The sequence below is a fragment of the Cervus canadensis genome, chromosome 2 (genome assembly GCF_019320065.1).
Source record: "Cervus canadensis isolate Bull #8, Minnesota chromosome 2, ASM1932006v1, whole genome shotgun sequence".
Lineage (NCBI taxonomy): Eukaryota > Metazoa > Chordata > Mammalia > Artiodactyla > Cervidae > Cervus > Cervus canadensis.
In genome coordinates, this window is record NC_057387.1 from 9212570 (window position 1) to 9236512 (window position 23943).

Here is a 23943-nt window from a genome sequence, read left to right on the forward strand (position 1 = left end):
AACTAACCTTCATTGACCCTGCTTCCTTTGTGGCTCAGATAATAAAGAACTTGCCTGCAATGCAGGAGACCTGGGTTCCATCCCTGGGTCGGGAAGATCCCCTGGAGAAGGAAATGGCAATCCACTCCAGCATTCTTGTCTGGAGAATTCCATGGACAGAGGAGCCTGGTGGGCTACAGTTCATGGGGTTGCAGGTCGGACACGACTGAGCAGCTAACACTTTCACTTTGTTCATTGACACCAACTCAATGGACATGAACTTGGGCAAACTCCAGGAGATGGTGAGGGGCAGGGAGGCCCGGCATACTGCAGTTCATGGGGTCGGAAAGAGTCGGACACGACTTAGCAGCTGAACAACAACAGCCTTCATTGAACACTCTGGATGTGGACTGCATTGACTCCCCTCCTTTCCACCCCTCTAGTCCTTCCTCTTCCTCACCTTCCCAACTCTCTCGTTACCAGGCCGGTTCACACGCAGTCCATTCTCCTTGAATAAACCAGACCAAGTAATCAGGCAGCCCAAATGATCGCTCCTGATGGACAATATGAAACGAACTGATACCCCTTTATTAACAAGTAGATCTACAACCGTGTATCCTTTTGAACACTAAGGGATAAAGGAGTTTTCTCATGTGCTCCACAAATGGGGGTGCTTGCTGCTAGGTTGGGGAACTGGAAGACACAGAAGAGGCTGGGGTTCCCTGGCCTCCGGGGGTGCACTGGGGGCTGCGGAAGTGTGAGTGTTGGGGGTGGGGGATGGCGTTGCTAGCAGAGGGGCTCCTTGCTGTCACTGGTAGGACCTCAGTGGGTCCTGCTTCTTCTATTTGGCCCCTTGCCTGGACCCTCGCTGCACTGCGGGCATCTCACCTCAGCATAGATGACGGAAACGTCCTGTGGGAGAGTGGGGTCAGGGTAAGGAAGCCGACGTCACACAGAGGAGGAGACAAGAGCAGGAGCCCCATCTCACCTTGTCCTGCTGGGCTGGCTGGGCAGGCCTGGCTGTGGGGGAAAAGCAGCATTCAGGTTAGGGCCCTGGGCTCACGGGGTGTCCCCTTCCCACCTCCTCGCTGCCACCTAGAGAACACTGGCTGGCAGGGTCCGGGCTGCTCCCCGGTCACTTCTCAGGGCCTCTCGCCCTCAATCTGAAAACAGGTGGAGTCAGGAGACCCCAGATGTGCAACCTGAGGCCAGATGAGCCTCAGCTGCTTCCACCAGGAAAGGGTGGTGGTCATGACAGTGACTGCCTTGTAGGATCCCAGCGAGAAGCAGGGGAGACGAAGGTCTCCAAGATACTTCTAGAATAACTCCTCCATTAGACACCTGTTCTGCATGGGGCAACCTTTTAGGTGTGAGAGTGATATATCTAGTCTATCTAGTGTATAACAAACAGAGGTCTAATTCTACATCTCTACTCTCACATCAGTCCTGTCTAGCAGGGGGTATTGGTTCCTTCTCACATGGAGATGAGAAAAACCGAGGCTCAGCGAGGTGAATAACTCTCCACAGTCACTTCCATAAGAAGTAATCTGTGCTCAATCGCTTCAGTCGTATCTGACTCTTTGCGACCCTATGGACCATGTCCTTCCAGACTCCTCTGTCCACGGGGTTCTCCAGGCAAGAATAAGAATATTGAATCTTAGAGAATGTGAAGCATTCTCCCACTGACAAAAATTCCAGCATCTTGGAGCATAAGGGCTCTCTTTCCTTTGGGTTTCAGATCCCTGCACCCACCATCAGGTAAAGCCTGTTCAGAGCTTGAGTTGGAAATAGACCACCCCCACCCCCACCCCCACCCCCACCCCTGCCTTCATCTTTGTTGCCTGCAAAGATTAAAGGATCCCATTTCCTCATTTCCCTTATTTTGCTCGTGAAAACCATATAGTCTGCGGTTGGCTTCTTTTTTTTTTTTCTTTCTTATGTTTAAATCCTCATTGTGCCTCTCCTCAGGAAGGAACTGTGCCCGCGTGGGCTTCCCATCTGCCTGGGCATGTTATGGCAGCAGCTGGTCAGGTCCCGAGGGAAGAGCCCTGTGTCCCAGAGACTCCTTGGCTTTCCACTTTCTCTAATGTGGGGGAAATGTGGCGGTGGGGGAGCAGAGCCCCTAGACTGATTCAAACCCATTTTATAGACCAGGAATTGAAATCTCTGTACAAGTGAGACGTAAAAGAAAGCTCCCTGTTTTTTAACACCTATTGCATACCAGCCATTCTTTATGGTTTCTACAACCCAGGTTCTATTCCTAGTCATTCATAATAATTTACCAAGTAGCCATTATCTGGGCTTCTCTGGTGGTGCAGCAGTAAAGAGTCTGCCTGCAATGCAGGAGCCACAGGAGACTCAGGTTCGATCCCTGGGTGGGGAAGATCTCCTGGAGGAGGGCATGACAACCCACTCCAGTATTCTTGCCTGGAGAATTCCATGGCCAGAGGAGTCTAGTGGGCTTCAGTTCATGGGATCTCAAAGAGTTGGGCATGACTGAAGTGACTTGGCATGCACACATTCAGGCATTATCTACGTTATAGATTAGGCTCAGAGAGTTTATATAACTTTCTTACAGGCACACAGAATGCAGAGTCAAGTTCTGAACTCAATTCTGACTGACTCAGAAACTCACACTTTTCCCACAATTCCCTGTTGCCTGTTTGTCTGTTTGAGAGAGGACTAGCCTTCCCCATTCTGCCATCCTCACTGTCGTATCTGTGGCTGGGGTTCATGATCTTTTTGGCTCCATCTTAGAGCTGGGACTGTCCTGTTTAGACTTATATCTGGGGACAGAGACAAACTATCATTCTTTTTCCTTTGTTCCTCCACAATGCCCAGAAAAGGGCAAACAAACAAACAAAAACCACGTCCCTAGTTGGGATGGTCACAGTGAAGGTGTGGTGAAGATGATGTTTATGATGGTGAGATCTGATAGAGTGTCTGAAGAACTATGGACAGAGGTTCATGACATTGTACAGGAGGCAGTGATCAAGACGTTCCCCAAGAAAAAGAAATGCAAAAAAGGTCTGAGGAGGCCTTACAAAGAACTGAGAAGAGAAGCTAAAGGCAAAGGAGAAAAGGAAAGATATACTCATTTGAATGCAGAGTTCCAAAGAATAGCAAGGAGAGATAAGAAAGCCTTCCTCAGAGATCAGTGCAAAGAAATAGAGGAAAACAATAGAATGAGAAAGACTAGAGATCTCTTCAAGAAAATTAGAGATACCAAGGGAACATTTCATGCAAAGATGGGCACAATAAAGTACAGAAAGTTATGGATCTAACAGATGCAGAAGATATTAAGAAAATGTGGCAAGAATACACAGAGAACTATACAAAAAGATTTTGATGACCCAGCTAACCAGTGGTGTGACCACTCATCTAGAGCCAGACATTCTGGAGTCCAAAGTCAAGTGGGCCTTAGGAAACATCACTATGAACAAAGTTAGTGGAGGTGATGAAATCCAGCTGAGCTATTTCAAGTCCTGAAAGATGATGCTGTGAAAGTGCTGCACTCAATATGCCAGCAAATTTGGAAAACTCACCAGTGGACACAGGACTGGAAAAGGCAGTTTTCACTCGAATCCCAAGGAAAGGCAATGCCAAAGAATGTTCAAACTACTGCACAATTGCACTCATCTCACACGCTAGCTAAGTGATGCTCAAAATTCTCCAATGCTCAAAATGCTTCAACAGTTCATGAACCGAGAACTTCCAGATGTTCAAGCTGGATTTAGAAAAGGCAGAGGAACCAGAGGTCAAATTGACAACATATGTTGAATCATCAAAAAAGCAAGAGAGTTCCAGAAAAATATCTACTTCTGCTTTATTGACTATGCCAAAGCTTTTGACTGTGTGGATCACAAAAAAATGTGGAAAATTCTCAAAGAGATGGGAATACCAGACCACCTGACCTGCCTCCTGAGAAATCTGTATGCAGGTCAAGAAGCAACAGTTAGAACTGGACATGGAACAACGGACTGCTTCCAAATTGGGAAAGGAGTACGTCAAGGCTGTATATTGTCACCCTGCTTATTTAACTTATATGCAAAGTACATTATGTGAAATGCTGGTCTGGATGAAGCTCGAGTTGAAATAAAGATTGCTGGGAAAAATACCAATAACCTCAGATATGTGGATGACACCATTCTTATGGCAGAAAACAAAGAACCAAAGAGTCTCTTGATGAAAGTGAAAGAGGAGAGTGGAAAAAGCTGGCTTAAAACTCAACATTCAAAGAACTAAGAACATGGCATCTGGTCCCATCACTTCATGGCAAATAGATGGGGAAACAATGGAAACAGTGACAGACTTTATTTCTTGGGTTCCAAAATCACTGCAGATGGTGAGTGCAGCCATGAAATTAAATGATGCTTGCTCCTTGGAAGAAAAGCTATGGGAAACCTAGATAGCATGTTAAAAAGTGGGGACATTACTTTGCCAACAAAGGTCTGTCTAGTCAAAGTTATGGGTTTTTCAGTAGTCATGTATGGATGTGAGAGTTGGACCATAAAGAAAGCTGAGCACCGAAGAAGTGATGCTTTTGAACTGTGGTGTTGGAAGACGTTTGAGAGTCCCTTGGGCTGCCAGGAGATCAAACCAGTCAATCCTAAAGGCAATCAGTCCTGAATATTCATTGGAAGGACTGATGCTGAAGCTGAAGCTGAAGTTCCAATACTTTGCCAGCTGATGTGAAGAACTGACTCCTTTAAAAAGACCCTGATGCTGGGAAAGATTGAAGGCAGGAGGAGAAGGGGACAACAGAGGATGAGATGGTTGGATGGCATCAGTGACTCGATGGACATGAGTTTGAACAAGCTCCAGGAGTTGGTGATGGACAGGGAAGCCTGGTGTGCTGCAGTCCACGGGGTTGCAAAGAGTCGGACACAACTGAGCAACTGAACTGAACTGAACTGATTTTCGACACACTGGTGTTTGTGGTGATGGTGGTGGTGAAGTCGTGAAGGAGGAGAGATGGTGGTGGTGAAAGGGCCAGTGTTTATGACGATGGTGGTCAGGGTGATGATGGTGGCAGGGATACCTCACCCTAGGCCCCAAACTTCCCCTTTACATTAACAAAGATGTCAAGGTTGGCCGGAGATCACTTACCTTCATGCTCCCTTGTGATTTTATAAATCTCAGAGTAGATAACTCCTTCACTGGTTTCATTCTGGCGATACACTGAAAGAAGGAATGCGGCTTAACTAGGACCCACCTGTTCTCCCACCTTGAGACCTAAGTGTTCTGAGGATGCGTATGGAAGAAGCCAATCAGGGGTTGTGATGCTGATCACTGGCAGTGGGAAGTGGTCATTAGTGTGAGATATCTGGCGTGGCAGGAGGACTGTGCCCCCTGGCGCAGGTTCTAGCAGTTTCCCCATCCCTAATGTTGTTCAAACTAGAGGTTGTTGTTGTTTTTTTTTTTTTTTGTAAAAAATGGTAGTGAATACGCTAGTTTCTGCAAACCCCAGCTCTGTGGTGTGGAAGCAACCATACACAATACATACCCAATGTTCCTTGCAAAAATACTTGGTGGACCAGATTTGGCCCATGGGACATAATCTGCTAACCGTTGGCCCCCCGGGGGCTGGGATCCCTTCCTGCTTCCCTCTCCCACCACCAGCTCCATACCCTTGCTCCTCAAGCTCTCCCCGGAAGCCTCCTGCTTTCTTCTCCAAATGACTGATTCCCGAGACTCAGGCGCATAAGCCGTCTTTCTCCCGACTCCCCTGGAGAGGCCCTTCTCTGCCTTTGTGGACAGACGCTGGTCCGGATGCAAGTCCTTACTGTTGACATACAGCGGGTGCTGCTCTTCAACTGGGGCTGAGGGTGAATTCCGGGGTGGAAGGGGCCCTAGGAGATGCAAAGGTGTGATTCACTGGGCGCCCTCAAGAGCAGACTGGGAAGAGGGTGCAGAGTCCCCTTTACCTTTACAAATCGTATACAATTACCTTTAAAAATTGTATAAAATATTTAAAAATTAAATTAAAAAAAAAGTGTCAGTAGAGGTTGCTGGGCTTCCCTCATGGCACAGATGGTAAAGAATCTGCCTGTAATGCAGGAGACCTGGGTTTGATCCCAGGTGGGGAAGGAAGATCCCCTGGAGGAGGGCACAGCGACCCACTCCAGTGTTCTTGCCTGGAGAATCCCATGGACAGAGGAGCCTGGTGGGCAACAGTCCATGGGGTAGCAAAGAAACAGACACAACTAAGAGACTGACACAACAGTGGGTTGCTGGAGGTCTGAGACTGGTTTGTTGATGATTGTTAATCAACAGGTCTGGACTTGGTTAAGTTTTATGGGATGTGTCTTTTGGAAAAAAAAAAAAATACCCTAGTGGATAGGATGGCTCCGTAGGAATCACAAACTGGAGGAAGCAGGGTCAGAAAAGATGGATTACACCCGTGCGTTGAAACCCGTGTCTGACATTCTTCACAACCACCTTGCAAAGGTTAATACTATGATTTCCATTTTTTAAAATGAGGTGATTGGTTGGGAGAGGTGACTTCTTCAAGGTCACACAGAAAGCTGGTGGAGACAGAATCTTAATCCAGTGTGTATGTGTTTTCTCCATTAGCCTGCCGCCTCTGTGATAGCAGGCATTTCCAGAATTTTAAAAATTACGTCCTGGGATGGGAATTGGGTCACAGGTGTATTTGAGAACACCCAGTTCATGCCTGGTGTCCAAGAAGTATTCATCAGCTCTAATAGCAAGAACGCATCAGAGTCATTAGGTAGCGCCTTTGGACATGGCTCCTCCCGTAAAACGAAGAGGGCATTTGTGGAGACTCAGAGAGGCCCCTGATTATTAAACATTCCCTGATGCTCATCTGTCAAGGCTGTGATTCTGAGTTTTCATTCCCAAACAGCTCCATGAATTTGATGGAACTGTGTTTTACGGGAGGCGTGACAAAAGGAAGTAAAATGAACACTTAAAAAACAGCCAGAACTTGTACACTTATGTAAGTGCTACTTTGAAGCAGACCTCGTGTATGACCACATCCTAGTTCTAGTGATTCCATCATTGGTCAAAACGCTTTGAAGATTGCCTTCAGAGCTACAGTCTGAGGGATGTTTTCAATTCTTGAGGAACGGATATGCTGTCTGGAATTGATTAAGGGTCTTGGAAAGTTGAGCATGGAGAAAGAAGTTGTTGGACAGTGTTTCTTGGGTAACTGTGGAATTTGGACTGAAGATGGTTTTCTGAGTGACATTCTAAAGAAGGATTTGTGCCCCTGAGATTCTGAAATGGTAAGACCTCCACTGTGAGTTTTATTTTCGTGAGAGACAAGTTTCTTATGAAATGGAGCCCAGGTGCTCACAGGCTGACGGTGGGGGTGGGGGGGTGGGAATGAGTGGGGAGGCGGAGTCTCCACGTGAAGAGGGATGTCCCTTTGTGCCCTGTGAAAGGCATCTTCTTAAAGATCTCTCACCAGTGACTGCTCCCCCACCATCTTGTTTGGGGCTGGGAGGGAGAAGACTGTGATGCGTTGCTTTGCCTTTAATGCTTTGAGCCAGAGGTGAGTGGGTAGGAACAGCCATGTTCCTGAGGCCAGGCCCGGAAGGAGGTTTTATGCAGGTGCAGGGAGAGGAGAACTCACAGGTCATCAGTTCACTGCCCCTACTCCTGCTGCCTCCCCATCTAACTCTGGGCCTGCCTCCGTCTCTCTCCTACTGCACTGTCCTCAGTTGCTCAGTTGTGTCTGACTCTTTGCAACCCCAGGGACTGTGGCCCGCCAGGCTCCTCTGTCCACTGGGCTTCTCCAGGCAAGAATACTGGAGTGAGTTGCCATACCTCCTCTAGGGCATCTTCCCAACCCAGGAATCAAAGGTCTCCAGCCCAGGTCTCTCACATTGCAGGCGGATTCTTTACCAGCTGAGCCATCAGGGAAGCCCATGAATACTGGAGTGGGCAGCCTATCCCTGCTTCAGGGATGTTCCTGACACCAATTACTTTCGCCCTGGGCAAGTGGAAAATAAAAATATTGCCCCTGGGGGAGGAAGAAATAGGTTGATTTGAACTGCTGTAGGTGCCCTAGGAATAAACTGGCACCAAATAACTTTGGCATTGGGAGCCATTCCCTTCAACATGGCTTCAGGCAAACAAAGGTTAAAATTGGAATAACTTGGAGCTACCCAAGGTGATTGCTTTGAAAGCCAATATTCATGCTTAATTATCATGACCAAGACAGGAAGAGAAGAGTCTTAAATTTCAAAACCCATAGATTACCTAGAAATCCCATTTATCTAATTATTTTCACTTCTTTCTCCCTATAGAAAGGGAAAGTTGCTCAGTTGTGTCCCACTCTTTGCTACCCCATGGACTATACTGTCTGTGGAATTCTCCAGGCCAGAATACTGGAGTGGGTAGCCTTTCCCTTCTCCAGGGAATCTTCCCAACCCAGGGATCAAACCCAGGTCTCCCGAATTGCAAGCGGATTTTTTACCAGCTGAGCCACTAGGGAAGCCCTAGAATACAGCGGTGGGTAGCCTATCCCTTCTCCAGGGGATCTTCCTGACCTAGCAATCGAACTGGGGTCTCCTGCATTGCTTGCAGATTCTTTACCAACTGAGCTATCAGGGAAGCCTCTTTCTCCCTATAGAATCCTCTACCTATAGCATTACTCTCATCTGATTTTTTTTTGTTGTTGTTGTTCCACAAAAGCACGTGATGGATTTATTTCAAAAGTACATATTTCAGTCTTTAAATGCTGTGAAGAGAAACGAGGCTTGTTGAAATGTAAGTTGGAGGCGGGCATGTGGTAGACAATATCTTACAGGATAGTTTCACATCTCATCTGAAACTTAACTAAACTTTTTATTTTCAAAGACTCTGACCAGAGGAATTAGAGAATGGATAACAGGAGCAAAGGCAGCTTGGGAACCTGCCAGGTGATGTGCTCAAACTAGAATGAGAACGTGCTGAGCTCCCACTCAATGCCAGGCTAATACATTAGGTGTGAGATAGATGTTACCTCATTATCTCAGACCTGACAACATCCCTAGAGGGAGACATTTAGTGAAGCTTCGAGGAAACTGGCCCAAGGTCACTGAATTAGTAAATAGCAGTACTGGGACCAGGCCACTCCCCAGTCCTCTCCACCACACTTCCTTCCTGTCGAGTTGACATACATGGACACTCACCCAGAGCCCAGCACAGCACAGAAGTGTGTGTGCGTGGGCATGCATGTGCAGAGTTCTCATGTCCTCTTTCTCCCCTACTAAGTGGACCAGAGCTCCCCTGACTTCAAGGAGACAGTTGGAGGCCTTGGGTTTGTCATAGTCACAGCCACAGACTGTCTTTCAACTGTGAAGGACACTGGTCAAATGTGAAGCCAAACTGGTCTCGTTTGGCTTGTAAGAATTCCTCTGTTTGTGCCTTATTCATTCCTGAGTGTGCAGCAGCGTGTTTGTGTGACCGCACTGACACTCTCCTGGGTGTGTGTGAGTTCTGGAAGCTGTAAGTGTCCCTCCGTGGGCCCCTTTGCGTGACACGTGAAGAAAAGTCCCTCTCCCCTCCAGTACCCAGAAGTAAGCAGCCAGTCCCATAGATTCTGGCTTTCCAGTGGCTGGATTGTGCCTGGCATAGGGATTCGGTAACCAAGAGGGCCAAAAAGAGTTACTAACCGTTTTTCCTCCAGGGTCTGAAATACCCCAGAAGTGCAGCAGCAATGACCATCATGGCAAGCAGGCTTGCAAGCAGCCCAGGAACCAGCCAGTTCCTACTGGTGGGGTCAGATAAGACCTGAGGATCTGGGGGGTGAGTAGAGGTGACCATGAGAATTGAGGATGAAATTCACAAATGGACCCCAGACAAGTGGGAAACGCCTGGCCTGAAGAAGCCTGGCCAATGGGAATGAGGGATGGACCAAAGGATGTCAACGTGGATGGGCATGGCTGACCATGTGGGCCCCCCCACCTCTCCGTGGTATCCCCTCCCTCTCTATGAGCTTCACTCTTTCCCCACCAGGCTCAGTGGAGATGTTCCCAGCAGGGTCGTTGCTCAGTCAGGAGTGCCTGCTCTGGACCCAGCCCTGTGCCGGGCATGGCAGGAGGAACACAGAACAGTGAGGTCCAGGGCTCAGAGCCCAGCTGGGGGACAAGACCTACCATCCACAGAGAGTGTCTCGGGCTCACTTGTCTCTCTGGAAACACGGTTCCCGGCCTCACAGGAGTAGTTCCCAGCATCCTGCTGTGACATCACCCGGAAGAGGCAGGAGGCGGGTCCCCCGTGGGGAGCCACGTGGTTCCGCAGGATGTCCCCATTGAGGTGGAATGAGTACAGGATCGGAGGGGAGCCCCTCTGGGCCTCACAGAGGAGTTCCACCTCGTCCCCCACAACTAGGCTGGTGGGTCTCAGGGTGAGCAGAGGACGGGACACGGGAGCTGGGGAGCACACAGTTGGGAGGTCAGTGGACTACCCAGGGTCCGCCCTTAGGGACCCCTCCCCACCCAATCAGGGGCCCACTGCCCACAGCCTAGGCGTCTAAGTAGTGTCTCCCCTCCCCACTTACTCCACACCCTGAGCTCCAGCTGAGGGCTCCGTTTCTGGACCCCACCACCCTGAGGGGACGCCTTGCACCAGTAAAGTCCAGAGTCTCCCTCCTTGGCTGCTGGGATGCGGAGTTCCGGGCGGGGGCTCCTGTTCTGCAGGGTGCGGCCGTCCTTGTGGAAGGAAAAGAGCAGCCGCCGGGCCGGCGTCTGACTGTGCGGCTTCGTCTGGCATCTCAGGGTCACAGGTTTCCCCTCACAGAGCTCGTGAGAGGGGAGGGCCGTCAGCACGGGAGGCGGGAACCGCACTGGGGAGAGGCAGCCGGGGGCTCAGGATGGGAGTCCGGACGGTGAGGCCCGGGGAGGCTGAGGTCTGAGCTTCGGCCCACTCCGGGCCCCACGGGAAATACCATCACCGTCTCCCAGCACCTCACCGCTCATCCCACCCACAAACCCTGAAACAATGCCCATGCTCCCAAGTCCCTCTGGGATCCCAGAAAGCCAGACCTGGAGGGGCCTTAGCAGTTACCTAGTCCCCAGAGGGGAAGAGTCTGGCTCAGGGTCTCAAGGGGGCGGTGAGCGTCAGGGCATCTTCCACCTCCTTCCCTGACTCCAGACATGTCCCGTGGTTGGGGAGGGTATGTAGACAGCCTCTTGGGCCTCTCCGGGCCCTGCCAACTGACCCAGCAACAGGGGCAGCCAGAGGGAGGGGTGCAGCCCTGAGCCCTGCTGTCCTCTAAGACCAGGCCCCTGAGCAGCACCCTAACCATCCCACCCCTCAAGTGGTGACTCACCTTGGACTTGAACCGTGGCAGTCCCTGAATCCCATGAGTCCATGTTTCGGGGATATTTCACCCGCCCAGTGCAGTTGTAGTGGCCACTGCTGTTAGCTGTTGCTGTCCCCAGGAAGAGAGGCCAGTTGTTCTTAGAGAAATAGAGGAATTTTCCATCTCTGTAGAATGTCACCTGGGACAGCTCTGCGTTCTTCCTTCCCCGGCATCGCAGAATCAGTATATCCCCCTCAAACACGAGGTATGGCTGGGCTTGGAGGCTCAGCCAGACTGTAAGATGAAGGAACAGGGTCACCCTGGAGCTCTGGGTCCCTCAGTCCATTTTCTCCCTCTTCCCCAGCCTAATCCCACCCCCCACCCAACCCATCTGGGATGGAGGCTCCTGGATGGCACCTTCCCAGTTGTCACTGTCGCCAGCTCGTCATGCCAGACCAGGGCCTGCCCTCTGCTTTCGTCCACCCCCTTCCTCTCTGCTTCCTCTGCCTGTCTCCTCTTTCCCTCCTCCCCCCTCTCCCTCCTCTTCTCTCCTTGCGCCTTCTCTCTGGCCTCCTTCCCTCCTACGCTTCTTCTCTCCATTCTTTCCCCTCCACATGACCAGGGATGGGACCCTTGCCCTCTGCAGTGGAAGCTCTGTTAGAGTGTTAACCACTGGACCATCAGGGAAGTCCCCCTCCGTGTTTGCTTTTGCAATGCACTCTCCCCTGCCACCCCGGCAAGCTTGAGGCAAACTGGGTTCCTTCCATGCATTGTTCTTCTTTGTTCCTCCTGATCGGATTCCCATTCTCCTAGTCTGGTTCCTTCTCCCCTGGTGACCCCAGCTCAGCTCTTTGTGCAGCGTCCACTTCGGATGGTATGTGCACCCCTATCCCTCAGAGAGGAGCTGAAGGGGTGGGTGTTGGACATGCCATGACCTGGGCTCGCTGCCCCCTGCTTCCCTCATCGGGCTTCCCCAGGCCCAGCCTCCATCAGCCCTCCCAGCAGCGAGGTTTGTCTCCACCACAGTCACGGTGTGGGATCTGCCCCCTCTGTCCTCATTTCTAAAATGCCTTTTATGCCCTGATGTGAACAAAAGAAGAACTCCTGGGGACCCAGCATCATCTGCAGGGCAATCCCAGACTGGCCTGGCCCCGGGACATCCGTCCTTGGCAAACCAGGTACCGCTGGTCCCAGACAACCTCAGAAGCCTGAGAGTAATGATGTGCAATCAGATAGGGAGCCCGAAAAAGAGCCACAGCACACCCTACCTTTGCCTGGCTCACCTGGACCCCTAGGACTCTTATTCGCACCCAAGAACTAATGATGCTCACAGCGCAGCTGAATTACGGGCCTTGCTTCCTTGGCTGCTCTTTCTAGCACCACTAAATATTGGTTTGGAATCTTTCTCTCGGGCATCACAGAACATGTCCCTAGAGGTCAAGATTTCACAGGTCAGAGTTTTCACCCACTGACAGAAGCTCCATGGAGATCAGTGGGACAGGATGAGCGGGAGGGCAAAGGTGGCCGAAGGAGAAAGAAGGCGGATCCACAGACAGAGATGCCTGCTTCCTGGAACGTTAGCAGGAAGGGAGCGAATCCAGACCTTGATGAACGGGGATGGCAGGAGCTCCAGAGCCACACCGAGAGGAGACTTATAAGGGAGCCGGATGGAGGCCTAGAGCCCTTCTTCCGGAACTTGAAGTCACCCTGTAACTATCCTTGGCCAGAGACAGTGAAGTCCTGGGTTTCTCCTCTTCCTCGGCATTAGTGAAGACTCCTGAGGATGAGGTCTAGGCTGGTGCTGCTCTGAAGGTGTTGCTGGGCTCCCAATGTTGTTCAGTCTGCCAGTCATGTCCCACTCTTTGCAACTGCATAGACCTGAGTGTGCCAGGCTTCCCTGTCCTTCACTCTCTCCTGGGGTCTGCTCAAACTCATGTCCAAACTCATTTCTAGCAATACTTAGTGATACTAGAAAGAGCAGCCCAGGAAGCAAGGTCCGTCATTCAGCTACACTGTGAGCATCATTAGTTCTCCTGTGAGGCAAAGAGTCTTAGGGATCCAGGTGGACCAGGTGAAGACAGGATGCGCTGGGGCTCTTCTTAGGGCTTCCTAGTCTATTACTCATCATTACTCCCAGGCTTCAGATGCCATCCAACCATCTCATTTTCTGTCATCCCCTTCTCTTCCTGTTCTCAATCTTTCCCAGCTTCAGGGTCTTTACCAGTGAGTCGCTCTTTGCATCAGATGGCCAAAGTATTGGAGCTTCAGCTTCAGCATCAGTCCTTTCAGTGAATATTCAGGGTTGATTTCCTTGGATTGATCCAATGGTCCTGATTTTACCTATCTATTAAGTTTTGGCCCAGAGACACCCTTGGAGATGAAAGAGACATGGACAAGACTTACCAGTTTTCCCAACACAGGGAACTGCAAGAGAAAAAAAGTGATAGATTAAGTAGCAGAAAGAACTTTCTGACAAGGAAAGGGCCTGTCACCTTATAAATAGATGCTAACATTCATTCAACCAGTCAACCACCCAGCCTCCTAAGCACATAACTATCTAAGCCACCCAACCTCTCACACACCCAGCCACCCAGCTATCTAAGCAAACAGCCACCCAGCCACTCAGCCACTCAACTTTTATGGTGGACCTACTGCCTGGAATTCTTTGCCCAATCTCAGTTCAAATATTACCGCCTTAGACAGGTCTTGCTGGGCTTCCCAGGTGGTGCTCATGGTAAACAACCTGCCTGTCAATGCAGGAGATGCAAGAGACACGGGTTCAATCCCTGGGTTGGGACGATCCCCTAGAAGAGGACATGGCAACTCCAGTATTCTTGCCTGGAGAATCCCATGGACAGAGGAGCCTGGCAGGCTCCAGTCCCTGGGGCTGCAAAGAGTTGGACATGACTGAAGCAACTTAGCACAACTATCAAAATACCCCATTGTGTTACCATCAGAGCACTTATCATCATTTAAAATTACCTTATGATTAAATTGCCTACTTGTAATCACCTGTCTCCCCCACTCTGTCTAGAACTTAAGCTCCATGAGAGCAGGTCCTCGGCCTGTCTAATTCACTGGCGTATTACCTACACCTAGGGCCTGTGCCTGGACTATGGTCTGTGTTCAATAAGCATATACTAAATAGATGCACGAATGCTTCCCCCGCTTGTGCAGGGCAGGGAACAAAAAGCGGAGGACACAGGACGAGATTCTTGCACTATAGTGCCTGAGGGGCCTGTTTACACGTACAGAAAGACTCAGCAAAGCAGGACCGAATTCCTGTGGCCCATCTGCCCACAGAGCTCTGGGGAATAGAGTATTTGGAAGTGATCATAGGAAGGAGGTAAGAATAGATTGTGTGGATGTGATCATAGGAAGGAGGTGAGGTTTCCCTGGAGGAGTGGTCATTAAATGACTGTGAGGCATGGACAGGCAGCTTGGATGCATGGGATGCAGGCCGGTGCCTCACACCGTGTCGCACATTGTATGCATTGCACTAATGCTTCTAGACAAACGAATGCTTGAGGAGAGTAAGTGGACAGGAAAGTGTTAGTTGCTTAGTCATATCTGACTTTTTGTGACCCCATGGGCTATAGCCTGCCAGGCACCACTGTTCATGGGATTCTCCAGGCAAGAATACTGGAGTGGGTAGCCATTTCCTTCTCCAGGGGATCTTCCCGACCCAAGGATCAAATTCAGGTCTCTTGCATTGCAGGCAGATTCTTTACCATTTGACCACCAGGGAAGTCCAGGTGGCCTGGAAAGAGAGGCCAAACCACAAGATGATGACAGATGCGGTTAGGCAGGGGTGATCAGCCTAAGGGATGAGAGACCCTAAACTGAGGGACGGAGTTGGGTATAAAGCAGTGGAGCATATTCTGGGCTTTGGGGCAAGAGGCAAAAGAATGAATGAGGTAGGGCTGAGTTCAGTCAGTCCAGCCGGGCCCCAGGCATTGACTTGTGCCTTTCTTTGCTGGGTGCTGTGCAGAATCCTGAGAAATGCAAGAATGGTCTTGGGAGGGGTGGGTGAAGATCCCCTCAGCAGATCTGGCATGTTCGTTCACAGGCCATCATGCTTGCTGTCCACATGATTTGGGACATATTCTCTACCTACTCAGCTCAGGTCAGCTCTGCCGCAGGTTCTCAGGGTGTATAAGATTATGAGTCCATCCCTTCATCTTCCCTGCCTCCAAACTAAGTGTATCTTCTGTGCTCTTGGGAAGCACATAGGCTTTGGAACCAGATGACGTGGGCTGATTTCATAAGTCCATCTCTTTCTATGGGAACTTGCACGGGTTGTTTAAAGTTCAAGAGCCTCCAATTCCTGGCTCTGTCTGTATAGCGGAAATGACAATGAAATGGAGCAGGACCGCGTGTGTGGTCCTTGCCCCTCCCACCACCAGGTTCTCTGCTTGCCATTTGCCTCTGGAAAACTTTAGTCAGAGAATAAATTTAATCAGAGAAGTGAGAAACGCTGAAACAAAAGAAAACAGTTTCAAAGGGGACCAAATAATAATAATGTAGTCATTAAGCATAGTCAAGGGCCTTTAGTTCTGTCTCAAGGGCTATAGATAATATTCTGAGCCATATCCTGTGAGCTGTCTTATAGATACGAAACCCCAGGTGGAGAAATTAACTGCATGATGACCAGCCTGTGCCCAGGACATGAGCTGCCACAATGTCAAGAACTGACTGCAAAGAAGTGGGAACAAATGGACCCCAAAACTGAAGATTCACTGGATCTAAAACAACCAAGATGATGCCAGTCAGACCACTGATGACCAGTTTGAAGATGACTGTCAGAGATGACCGTGCTGTTTCTGTATGTAGCCCCCACGCCCGACTCTGTCTATAAAAGCTCTCACCCGCTGCTTGTCAGAGGGGTGTCAGCCTTTGGACAGATGTCCGCCACTCTCTCCCACAGTTGCTGGCACCTGAAATAAAGCACTTTCCTTTCCACCAACCTGGCCTGCTTATTGGCTTCTGAGTGGCAAGCAGCCAGACCCCCCCATGCATACCTTTCAGTAACAATAAGTCATTTCTCCCTTACAGAGCAGTAGCATAGATTATACCGACTCCCTGCCTGGGGAGGTGGTTTCTGTATTAGCTGAAAGCAGAAAGAAGGCCTGACCTCAGAGTGACTAAGACCTCACTGGGTAGTGATGCCTCCCCTTCTTTTCCCTTCCCCACCGGAAACAGTTTTGCAGCTACAAAGTGATGAACAAACAAGCCTGAGGTGACCAATGCCTATAACAAGAGGGCAGGCTCCAGTGAGCATAGATGCTTCAGATGAGCTTGTGCCCCAGATCCCAACGGCTTGCTCTCCAGGGCATTGCAAGGCCTTGGGGTCGCGGTTGCAGAATCGCTGTGTATAATCAAAGTGGCCACCAACTGGGGACAGAGCAGATGACACCTGCTTACAGCAGTTCCTATGAAGAGAACCCGAGGCTTCGGTCAGGTACAGGCTGACGATGAGGTGACAGTGTGATGTGAAGCCAAGAGCTTCTGTAAAGCTGTGGTGTCCTGCATGGCGGAGGTCACAGCCCCAGTGAACTCTGCACTCATTGGGCCACTTTGGGAGGGATGAGAACGCCCAGCTCCTGACCCACCGACAAAGCTTATCGGACTGAGCAGACCAGGGCAACGAACCAGGCCTAGAAACCATTTCCTACTAGGGGACTTGGCAGACGTTTATCTGAGGAAGATCAGACGGAGTAGGGATAGTCAGTGGCCTTCGAATACCTGATGGGCTAAGCTTAAAAGAAAGGAGAGACTCGCTACTTCATAGGGGGCCTTCCTGACCCAGGGATCAAACCGGCCGTCTCACATCTCCTGCATTGGCAGGCAGGGTCTTTACCACTAGCACCACCTGGGAAGCCCTCATAGGGCAGAAGTGGAACTAGTTAGATCAGAGAGGCAGGTTTCAGCTCCACATGAGGAACTACATCACAGTAAATCTCTACCACGTTGCAACAGGCTACCCTGCCAAGGGGTGGCATCCACGCACTTGGAGGGCTGTGTGTCACGGATGCTGCGTGCGTATGGGGGGTGGGTTCCAGTACGAGGACTGAAGCTGGCTGACGCACAGCTCAGAGGAAGATCAAGGCTCATCGCCTAAATTTTAAATACACCTTAGTGTGTGTTAATCACTCAGTTGTGTCCGACTCTTTGCAATCCCATGGACTGGGGCTTGCCAGGCTCCTCTGTCCATAGAATTCTCCAGGCAAGAATACTGAAGTGGGTTGCCATTTCCTTCTCCCAGGGATCTTCCTGACCCAGGGACTGAACTCAGGTCTTCTGCATTGCAGACAGATTCTTTACCTTCTGGGCCACAAGGGAAGCCCAAAGACATCTTTAGCATACAGCCATGTACCAGCGTGTTCAGTGACAGGGCTTCTAGCCTCTAGAATTTGTGATAGCCAACACTAACAACAGGTACCATTTGTTGTGTGACCATGTCCTGCCAGGCACTTTAAATGAATATAATTTCTAGTTTTACCTGATTAAATTCCAACTACATCCAGACTTGAGGTAGTGAGACAGAACAGAGAAAGCACAGGGCTCGACAAAATGGGTTGGGTTTGCATCTCTGTTTTGCTCATTAGCAGGGTAATTCTGGGCAAGTTTCTTAACATTTTTGAACCTCAGTTTCCCCAACTGCTTCATAGGGATAAAAATTAAGCCCTCCCCTGTAACGACTCTGAGGGTTATATGAGATAATGCATGTACTGTACATTCAGTGTTTTTTTTTTTCTCCTCTGTCTCTCTGGCCACATCTGAGAGGAAATAACGCTTGAGAGGAAATAGCAGCTTTACCCTTACGGTAACTTCGCTGTGACACTTTCAGCCAGGGGGTCCGAATTGCAGGCTGGCTTTCTGGGGTCCTGAGCATCCTGAGATGTGACTCAGTCCTGCCTGGGTTTCCCATATGCCATCGAATTAGTCAGCCAGTCACTGACTGTCCACCTCTCCTCCTTTGCGTTCCCCCATCCAGATCCTGGGCTACACGCCGGGAAGCTCTTAGATTTTTATCTAGTCAAGTCCAAGGACTCTATTCCTTTCACAAGGAAGGGATGTGCCCTGAAGAATCTCCCATCTGGAGTGTATCCAGGCACGAGGCCATCCTGTCCCTGCCCTAATGTGAGCACTGACCCTCTCACTTGTCCAAATGACCATTCATAGAACACACAGGGCAACATGGTGATGTTGGGGAAGGACGAGCCCTGAGTGGAACAAGTATTTTCTTCTCAGAGGCTAAATTCCCACAAACTCGACCCAGGAAGGGGGTGCTTTTAGGAATGCTGTTGCTTTTCAGGGCTTCCCTGATGGCTCAGACAGTAAAGAATCTGCCTGCCATGCAGATTCTGGATTTAATCCCCGGGTGAGGAAGATCCCCTGAAGAAGGAAGTAGTTATTGACTCCAGTATTCTTGCCTGGAGAATTTCATGGACAGAGGAGCCTAGCGGGCTACAGTCCACTGGGTTGCAGAGTCAGACATGACTGACTGACTAACACATTTTGCTTTTCTGGTTCAATAAAAACAAACATCTGGGACCAAGCTTAAAACAAAAAGCAAGTCAACTCAGAAACTGTGAAGCGAAGTGATCTACGTGCCCAGACTCATTCCTTCTGAGTGTAGCATCTGACAATGCCTGAGACTGAGCTGAATCTAGGGGAGCCGAGTAACCCACCCCCACTCCAATCCTCTGTCTGGAGACCAGTCCCTTCTGGCATCAAGGAGAGCGCTATGGATTCAGAAGAATGGATTTGAACCTTCATATAGGTCCCCATGGGCTTCCCAGGTGGCTTAGTGGTAAAGAATCTTCCTGCCAGTGCAGGGATTCAGGAGATGCAGGTTCGACCCCTGGGTCAGGATGATCACCTGGAGAAGGAAATGGCAACCCACTCCAGTATCGTTGCCTTGGAAATCCCATGGACAGAGGAGCCTGGTGGGCTACAGTCCACGGGGTTGCAAAGAGTCGGACACGACTGAGCGACTCAACCACAGCAGCAATAATGATAACCTGGGTCCCCATGGGCCAGTCAGCCCCAAATCAGAACCTCCCCCTGACAGAGAGAGGAAGTAGGCGGAATAGGAATGGTCATTTTGAAGAGGGCTTTGGACACTCAGGGCATAAACCTCTTGACTAGGGAAGAAGCCCAGTCATTATTGACTGGTTCTAAGAAAAGGCTGAGGCTTCTTAAAACTACATCTCCTTGTAAAACCCCACGTTTAGCTCCGCTTGCTGAGCAAAATGTGTGGAACTGCCTTTTGTCCACTTCCCCGATCCTTCCTCCGCACCCCAGCAGCCTCCTTTCCTTCTTTGATTTTATTTTCCTTTCGAGATAGACCTGATGGATATTTTAACTTGATTTTATAGGGTGAAAAATGTCATTGGGATTCAGCATGTGATTTTTTTTTTGGCTCCCTAAATTAGCTTTGACACATCAAATGGTTGCCCTTCCAAGGACCCAGGAAAAAGGGGTAGGAAACCCTGGGGCTCCCCAGATGGCCTCATCCCCATCAGCCTCATCCCCATCACTCTCAAGCATACCCATGTGCACACACTGGTCTCAAGCTCTAGCCATAAACCCACTTGAACTAGGGAAGGTGAAACAAGGAACTTTGCATCTGAGGAACAACACAGTCTTTGGTGCCCAGGAGAGGCCACTGGCATTGGTGACTTACCGAAGAGCAGAGCAACTGTCCAGAGCAGCATGGGGCCCAGCCTGGCGTGGAAGAGGGTACAAGGGGCAGCCCGAAGTCAGGCGCGAGGATGGCAGGGCGAGCGTCTAGGTCGCAGGCCCAGGGGTGGGTGGGTGACCCCCTCTGACGTGGGTTGTGTTAGCGCTTGATAATCTAAATACAGGAAGTGGGGAAGAAACTAAAAGCTCATTTTGGTATTTCTTCTTTGCTAGAACGAGCGCAACACAAATGAATTTTCTTGACCATAAAGCATAAGGTAGTCAGATAAGCCACTGGCAAGCACTTTATTGTTTTCTTAATATATATATTTTACTGAAGTGTAGTTGACTTACAATGTTTGAGATGCATAGCAAAGTGACTCAGTTACACATATATTCTTGAAATTATTTTCCATATAATTCCCTGGGCTGTACTATAAACCTTTGTTACTTGTTGCATATCTATTTTTTAACTAGAAATCTAGCATTCTATTAATACTAAGTCAAACAAGTGGAATCAAAATGTCATTAGTGTATTAGTTAGGCAAAAATTCATGTTTTCTAAAATATATATAATACATATTACTTATATACATATATGTATAGAAAAGCTTTTCTACTACACTTGATAAAGTCTTGAGAAAGAACATAAAAAAAAAAAGAATAGATGGAAAATTTGGAAAACAGAAATTGCTGCCAGTGTCCCACCCCTGTGGTGAAACCCTGCTGACCTCCGCCTCCACAGGAGACCCTCCAACACTAGCAGGTATTTTTGGTTCAGTTTCCCGTGTGGTCACTGCTCCTTTCCTCTGGGTCTTGGCACACTCAAAGATTTTGTTTGTGCCTTCCAAGACTGTAGTCTCTGTTTCCCCCAGTCCCGTGGAAGTCCTATAATCAAACTCCTTTGGCTTTCAAGGTCAGATTCCCTGGGGATTCCCAGCCCCTTTGTCAGATCCCCAGGCTGGGAAGCCTGATACGGGCTTCAGAACCTTCACAACAGTGGGAGGACGTCTTTGGTATTATTGTTCTCCAGCTTGTGGGTCACCCACCAGGCTGGTATGGAATTTGATTTTACTGTGGTTGTGCCCCTCCTACCACCTCGCTGAAGCTTCTTCTTCGTCTTTGGACGTGGGGTATCTTTTTTTGGTGGGTCCCAGCATCCCCCCTGTCCATGGTTGTTCAACAGCTAGTTGTGATTTTGGTGCTCTTGCAGGAGGAGATGAGTGCACGCCCTTCTACTTGCAAGCACTTTTGAACACTCTCTCGGTGGTTTGAAAAGGCTCATGCTAGGAACTAGGGTGGGACATGGCTAAGGAAAGACGCAGAGACTGCAGAATTTGCCTGGCCTCAGCACCACTTAGTCTGGAAGGCAGCACAGCGATGGGAACACTAAGATCCTCCACACTGCCCCACCTCTGCTCCGAGTGACCTCTAGTTCTCCGAGGTGCCCTCTTCTTCAAGCAGAAATGTGTCTGGCCTCTGCAATAAGGTAGAGAAGTGGGATCCTGAGGATATTCCACAGGGCCATCAGCTCAGCAGAGAATCAGGGATCAATGTGGCTGGGGTAGAATGGGGATGGAGGTTCTGAACCTGAGGCTTTAAGATGGTCAGGTAATTATTTTGAGAAGAACTGTTCATTAAAAGACACCATTAAAAGAGTGAATAGGCAAGCCACAGAGTGGCAAGATATTTTAAATAAATATGACTGACAAAGGACTGGTATCCAGAATGCAAGGATTTCTACAATTCAATATGAAAAAGGCAGACCGCCCTCTAGAAAAATGGACAATATTTTGGATAGTTACTTTACAAAAGCAGATATCCAAGCATTCAATAAACACAGGATAAGGAACTTGACTTCATAAATCACCGTGGAAATGCAAACCTAAACTGCAATGAGATACCTCTACATCCCCCATAAGAATGGCAAAAACTATAGACAACCAAGTGCTGGTGAGGATGTGAAGTAACTAGAACCCATGTACACCTCCAGAGGGAATATAAATTGGTACAGCCACTTTGGAAAACTATGTGGCAGAATCTAATAAAACCGGACATACGGATCCTGACGGCCCAGTGTTTTCACTCCGAGGTATTTGCACACATGTGGGCATCACAAGACAGGTGCAAAAATGTTCATAGCAGCATCACTTGTAACAGATGAAAACTGGAAACCACTGGTCTCTCAACACAAAAGAAGGCCATCCCCTACCCCCATGTCCTCTGAGAACTGAACACGTGGATTTAAGGTGAAGCACGGAGAGCTGGGTAAAATGCCAGGAAACATTTTCTGACAGTGAGTTGTTCCCGGAAGACTTTAGGTGAGAATTTTCATACAGTCTGAAAAGAATTTGCTGTGCTTACTGCTGAAGGAGCTTCCCAGGTGGCGCTCAGTGGTATAAAACCTGCTTGTGTAATAATGCAAGGTAATGCAGGAAATGTAAGAGATTTGGGTTTGATCCCTGGGTTGGGAAGATTTCCTGGAGGAGGGCATGGCAAACCACTCCAGTATTCTTGCCTGGGAGAATCCCATGGACAGAGGAACCTGGCAGGCTACAGTCCATAGGGTCACAAAGAGTTGGACATGACTGAAGCGACTTAGTACATACGCACTGCTGAAGGTGGGAACAGAAAGGGTGAACTTTCTGTTTTCTGCCCAAATTCTCTGATTCAGGGGAAATGGGCAACCGATCTGGCACTGCCAGGAAGTTCTTCTGAGTCTCGGTTGGTTGGGAGTTAAAAGGAGTGAGGAAGTAAAGTAGGAATTGAATTTCTTGTTGGCTCAGCTCAAGATGTTAACATTTATGCATTTTCCTCTCTTCACTCTCTTTCCAACAGATCTTCCGACTTGAGTCATCTTTAACTTTGTTCGGCTGCAGGTCTAGAGGGTAATGTGACACCTCTGCAGGGCTGCAGCTAAGGTAGAAGACGGGGCAACCACAAATGGTCTAGCTTGCAAGCACTGAAGGTGCTTTGCAGGCAGAACCCATGAAGCCTCGGCCCCTGGCTTCTTCTGCCTTCACTGGGTTCGGGGGCCTGACTGTGTGAAGCCTCCCCCACTTCTCACCCTACCCTTGCAGAGTGAGGTTTTGTTGCACCTTCAAAGGTGTGAGTGACATTGGCTCTCTGAGCTTAACTGGCTGCACACTGCTTCTTGGGGGTGAAGATCACCAGAGGCAAGTAGGGCTGCTCCTAGGTTAGGAGTCTTCCAGGGCCCAGACTGAATGGACTCAAGATTGGGACGGGTTGCTGGGGATCAAAACCCATAATACTCTAAGGGAAATGAGGGGCTAAGAGGAGGTGGGAGGAAAACAGAGAGGGGATTCTCAGCCAGCAAGGGCTTGAAGCCCAGGGGTCCTCATTCCTCAGGGTCAGCTCACAGGGGAACCGCGGTGATGGACAATGGCTTCTGGGGAATGGGAAGATTCAGCCCCACTCCTTGGAGGTAAGAGAGGAGAGTGGGGTAGGCAACTGGGGTTAGGGAGAAGCTCTTGGCATGTAGATGCCATGGTGGGCCCCAGAGCCACCCACCCGGGCTTAAATCCTTGCTCTGGATACTAATCTGCTGAGAGCTTGGTGAAGTTTTTAACCCTTCTGCACTGCAGAGTCCTTAACGCTAAAGTGGGATAAATGATTACACCTGCATCATAGGGGTGTTAGGAAGGTTAAATGAGATAACACTGTGAAAAATGCTTAGACAATGCTCCTAACAGCCCTCTCTTGCAATGGTGGTGATGTTCTCTGGGCTGTTCAGTTCAGCTGTTACCAGCTACATGTAGCTACTTGTGGTTGGCTAGTGAGACAGGAACTGAAATTTTCATTGTTTTAAACTTCTGTTGCTCTGTTGCTAAGTCTGTCTGACTTTATGCAATGTCCTGGACTGCAGCACGCCGGGCCTCCCTGTCCTTCACCAACTCCCAGAGTTCGCTGGAACTCATGTCCATTGAGTCGCTGATGCCATCCAACCATCTCATCCTCTGTGGCCCCTTTCCCCTCCTGCCTTCAATCTTTCCCAGCAT

At 49.4% G+C, this 23943-nt stretch overlaps 1 protein-coding gene across 2 annotated transcripts; it reads right to left on the bottom strand.

Annotated features, from left to right (window-relative positions):
- Window positions 1-546: 546 nt before the first annotated feature.
- FCRL6 (Fc receptor like 6) lies at window positions 547-20085 on the bottom strand. 2 transcript variants are annotated; one of them, XM_043452271.1, is made up of 10 exons: window positions 19929-20085; window positions 13640-13660; window positions 11264-11530; window positions 10493-10777; window positions 10116-10364; window positions 9606-9731; window positions 5610-5831; window positions 5089-5160; window positions 968-999; window positions 547-891 (listed from the first exon to the last, which is right to left on the bottom strand). In XM_043452271.1, the coding sequence occupies exons 1-10, from the start codon at window positions 19957-19959 to the stop codon at window positions 802-804; spliced, it is 1395 nt and encodes a 464-aa protein (XP_043308206.1). In that variant the 5' UTR covers window positions 19960-20085; the 3' UTR covers window positions 547-801. The 2 variants fall into 2 exon arrangements, with proteins under 2 accessions (XP_043308206.1, XP_043308198.1); XM_043452263.1 differs by having other exon boundaries at window positions 10089-10364; window positions 19929-20084.
- Window positions 20086-23943: the final 3858 nt, after the last annotated feature.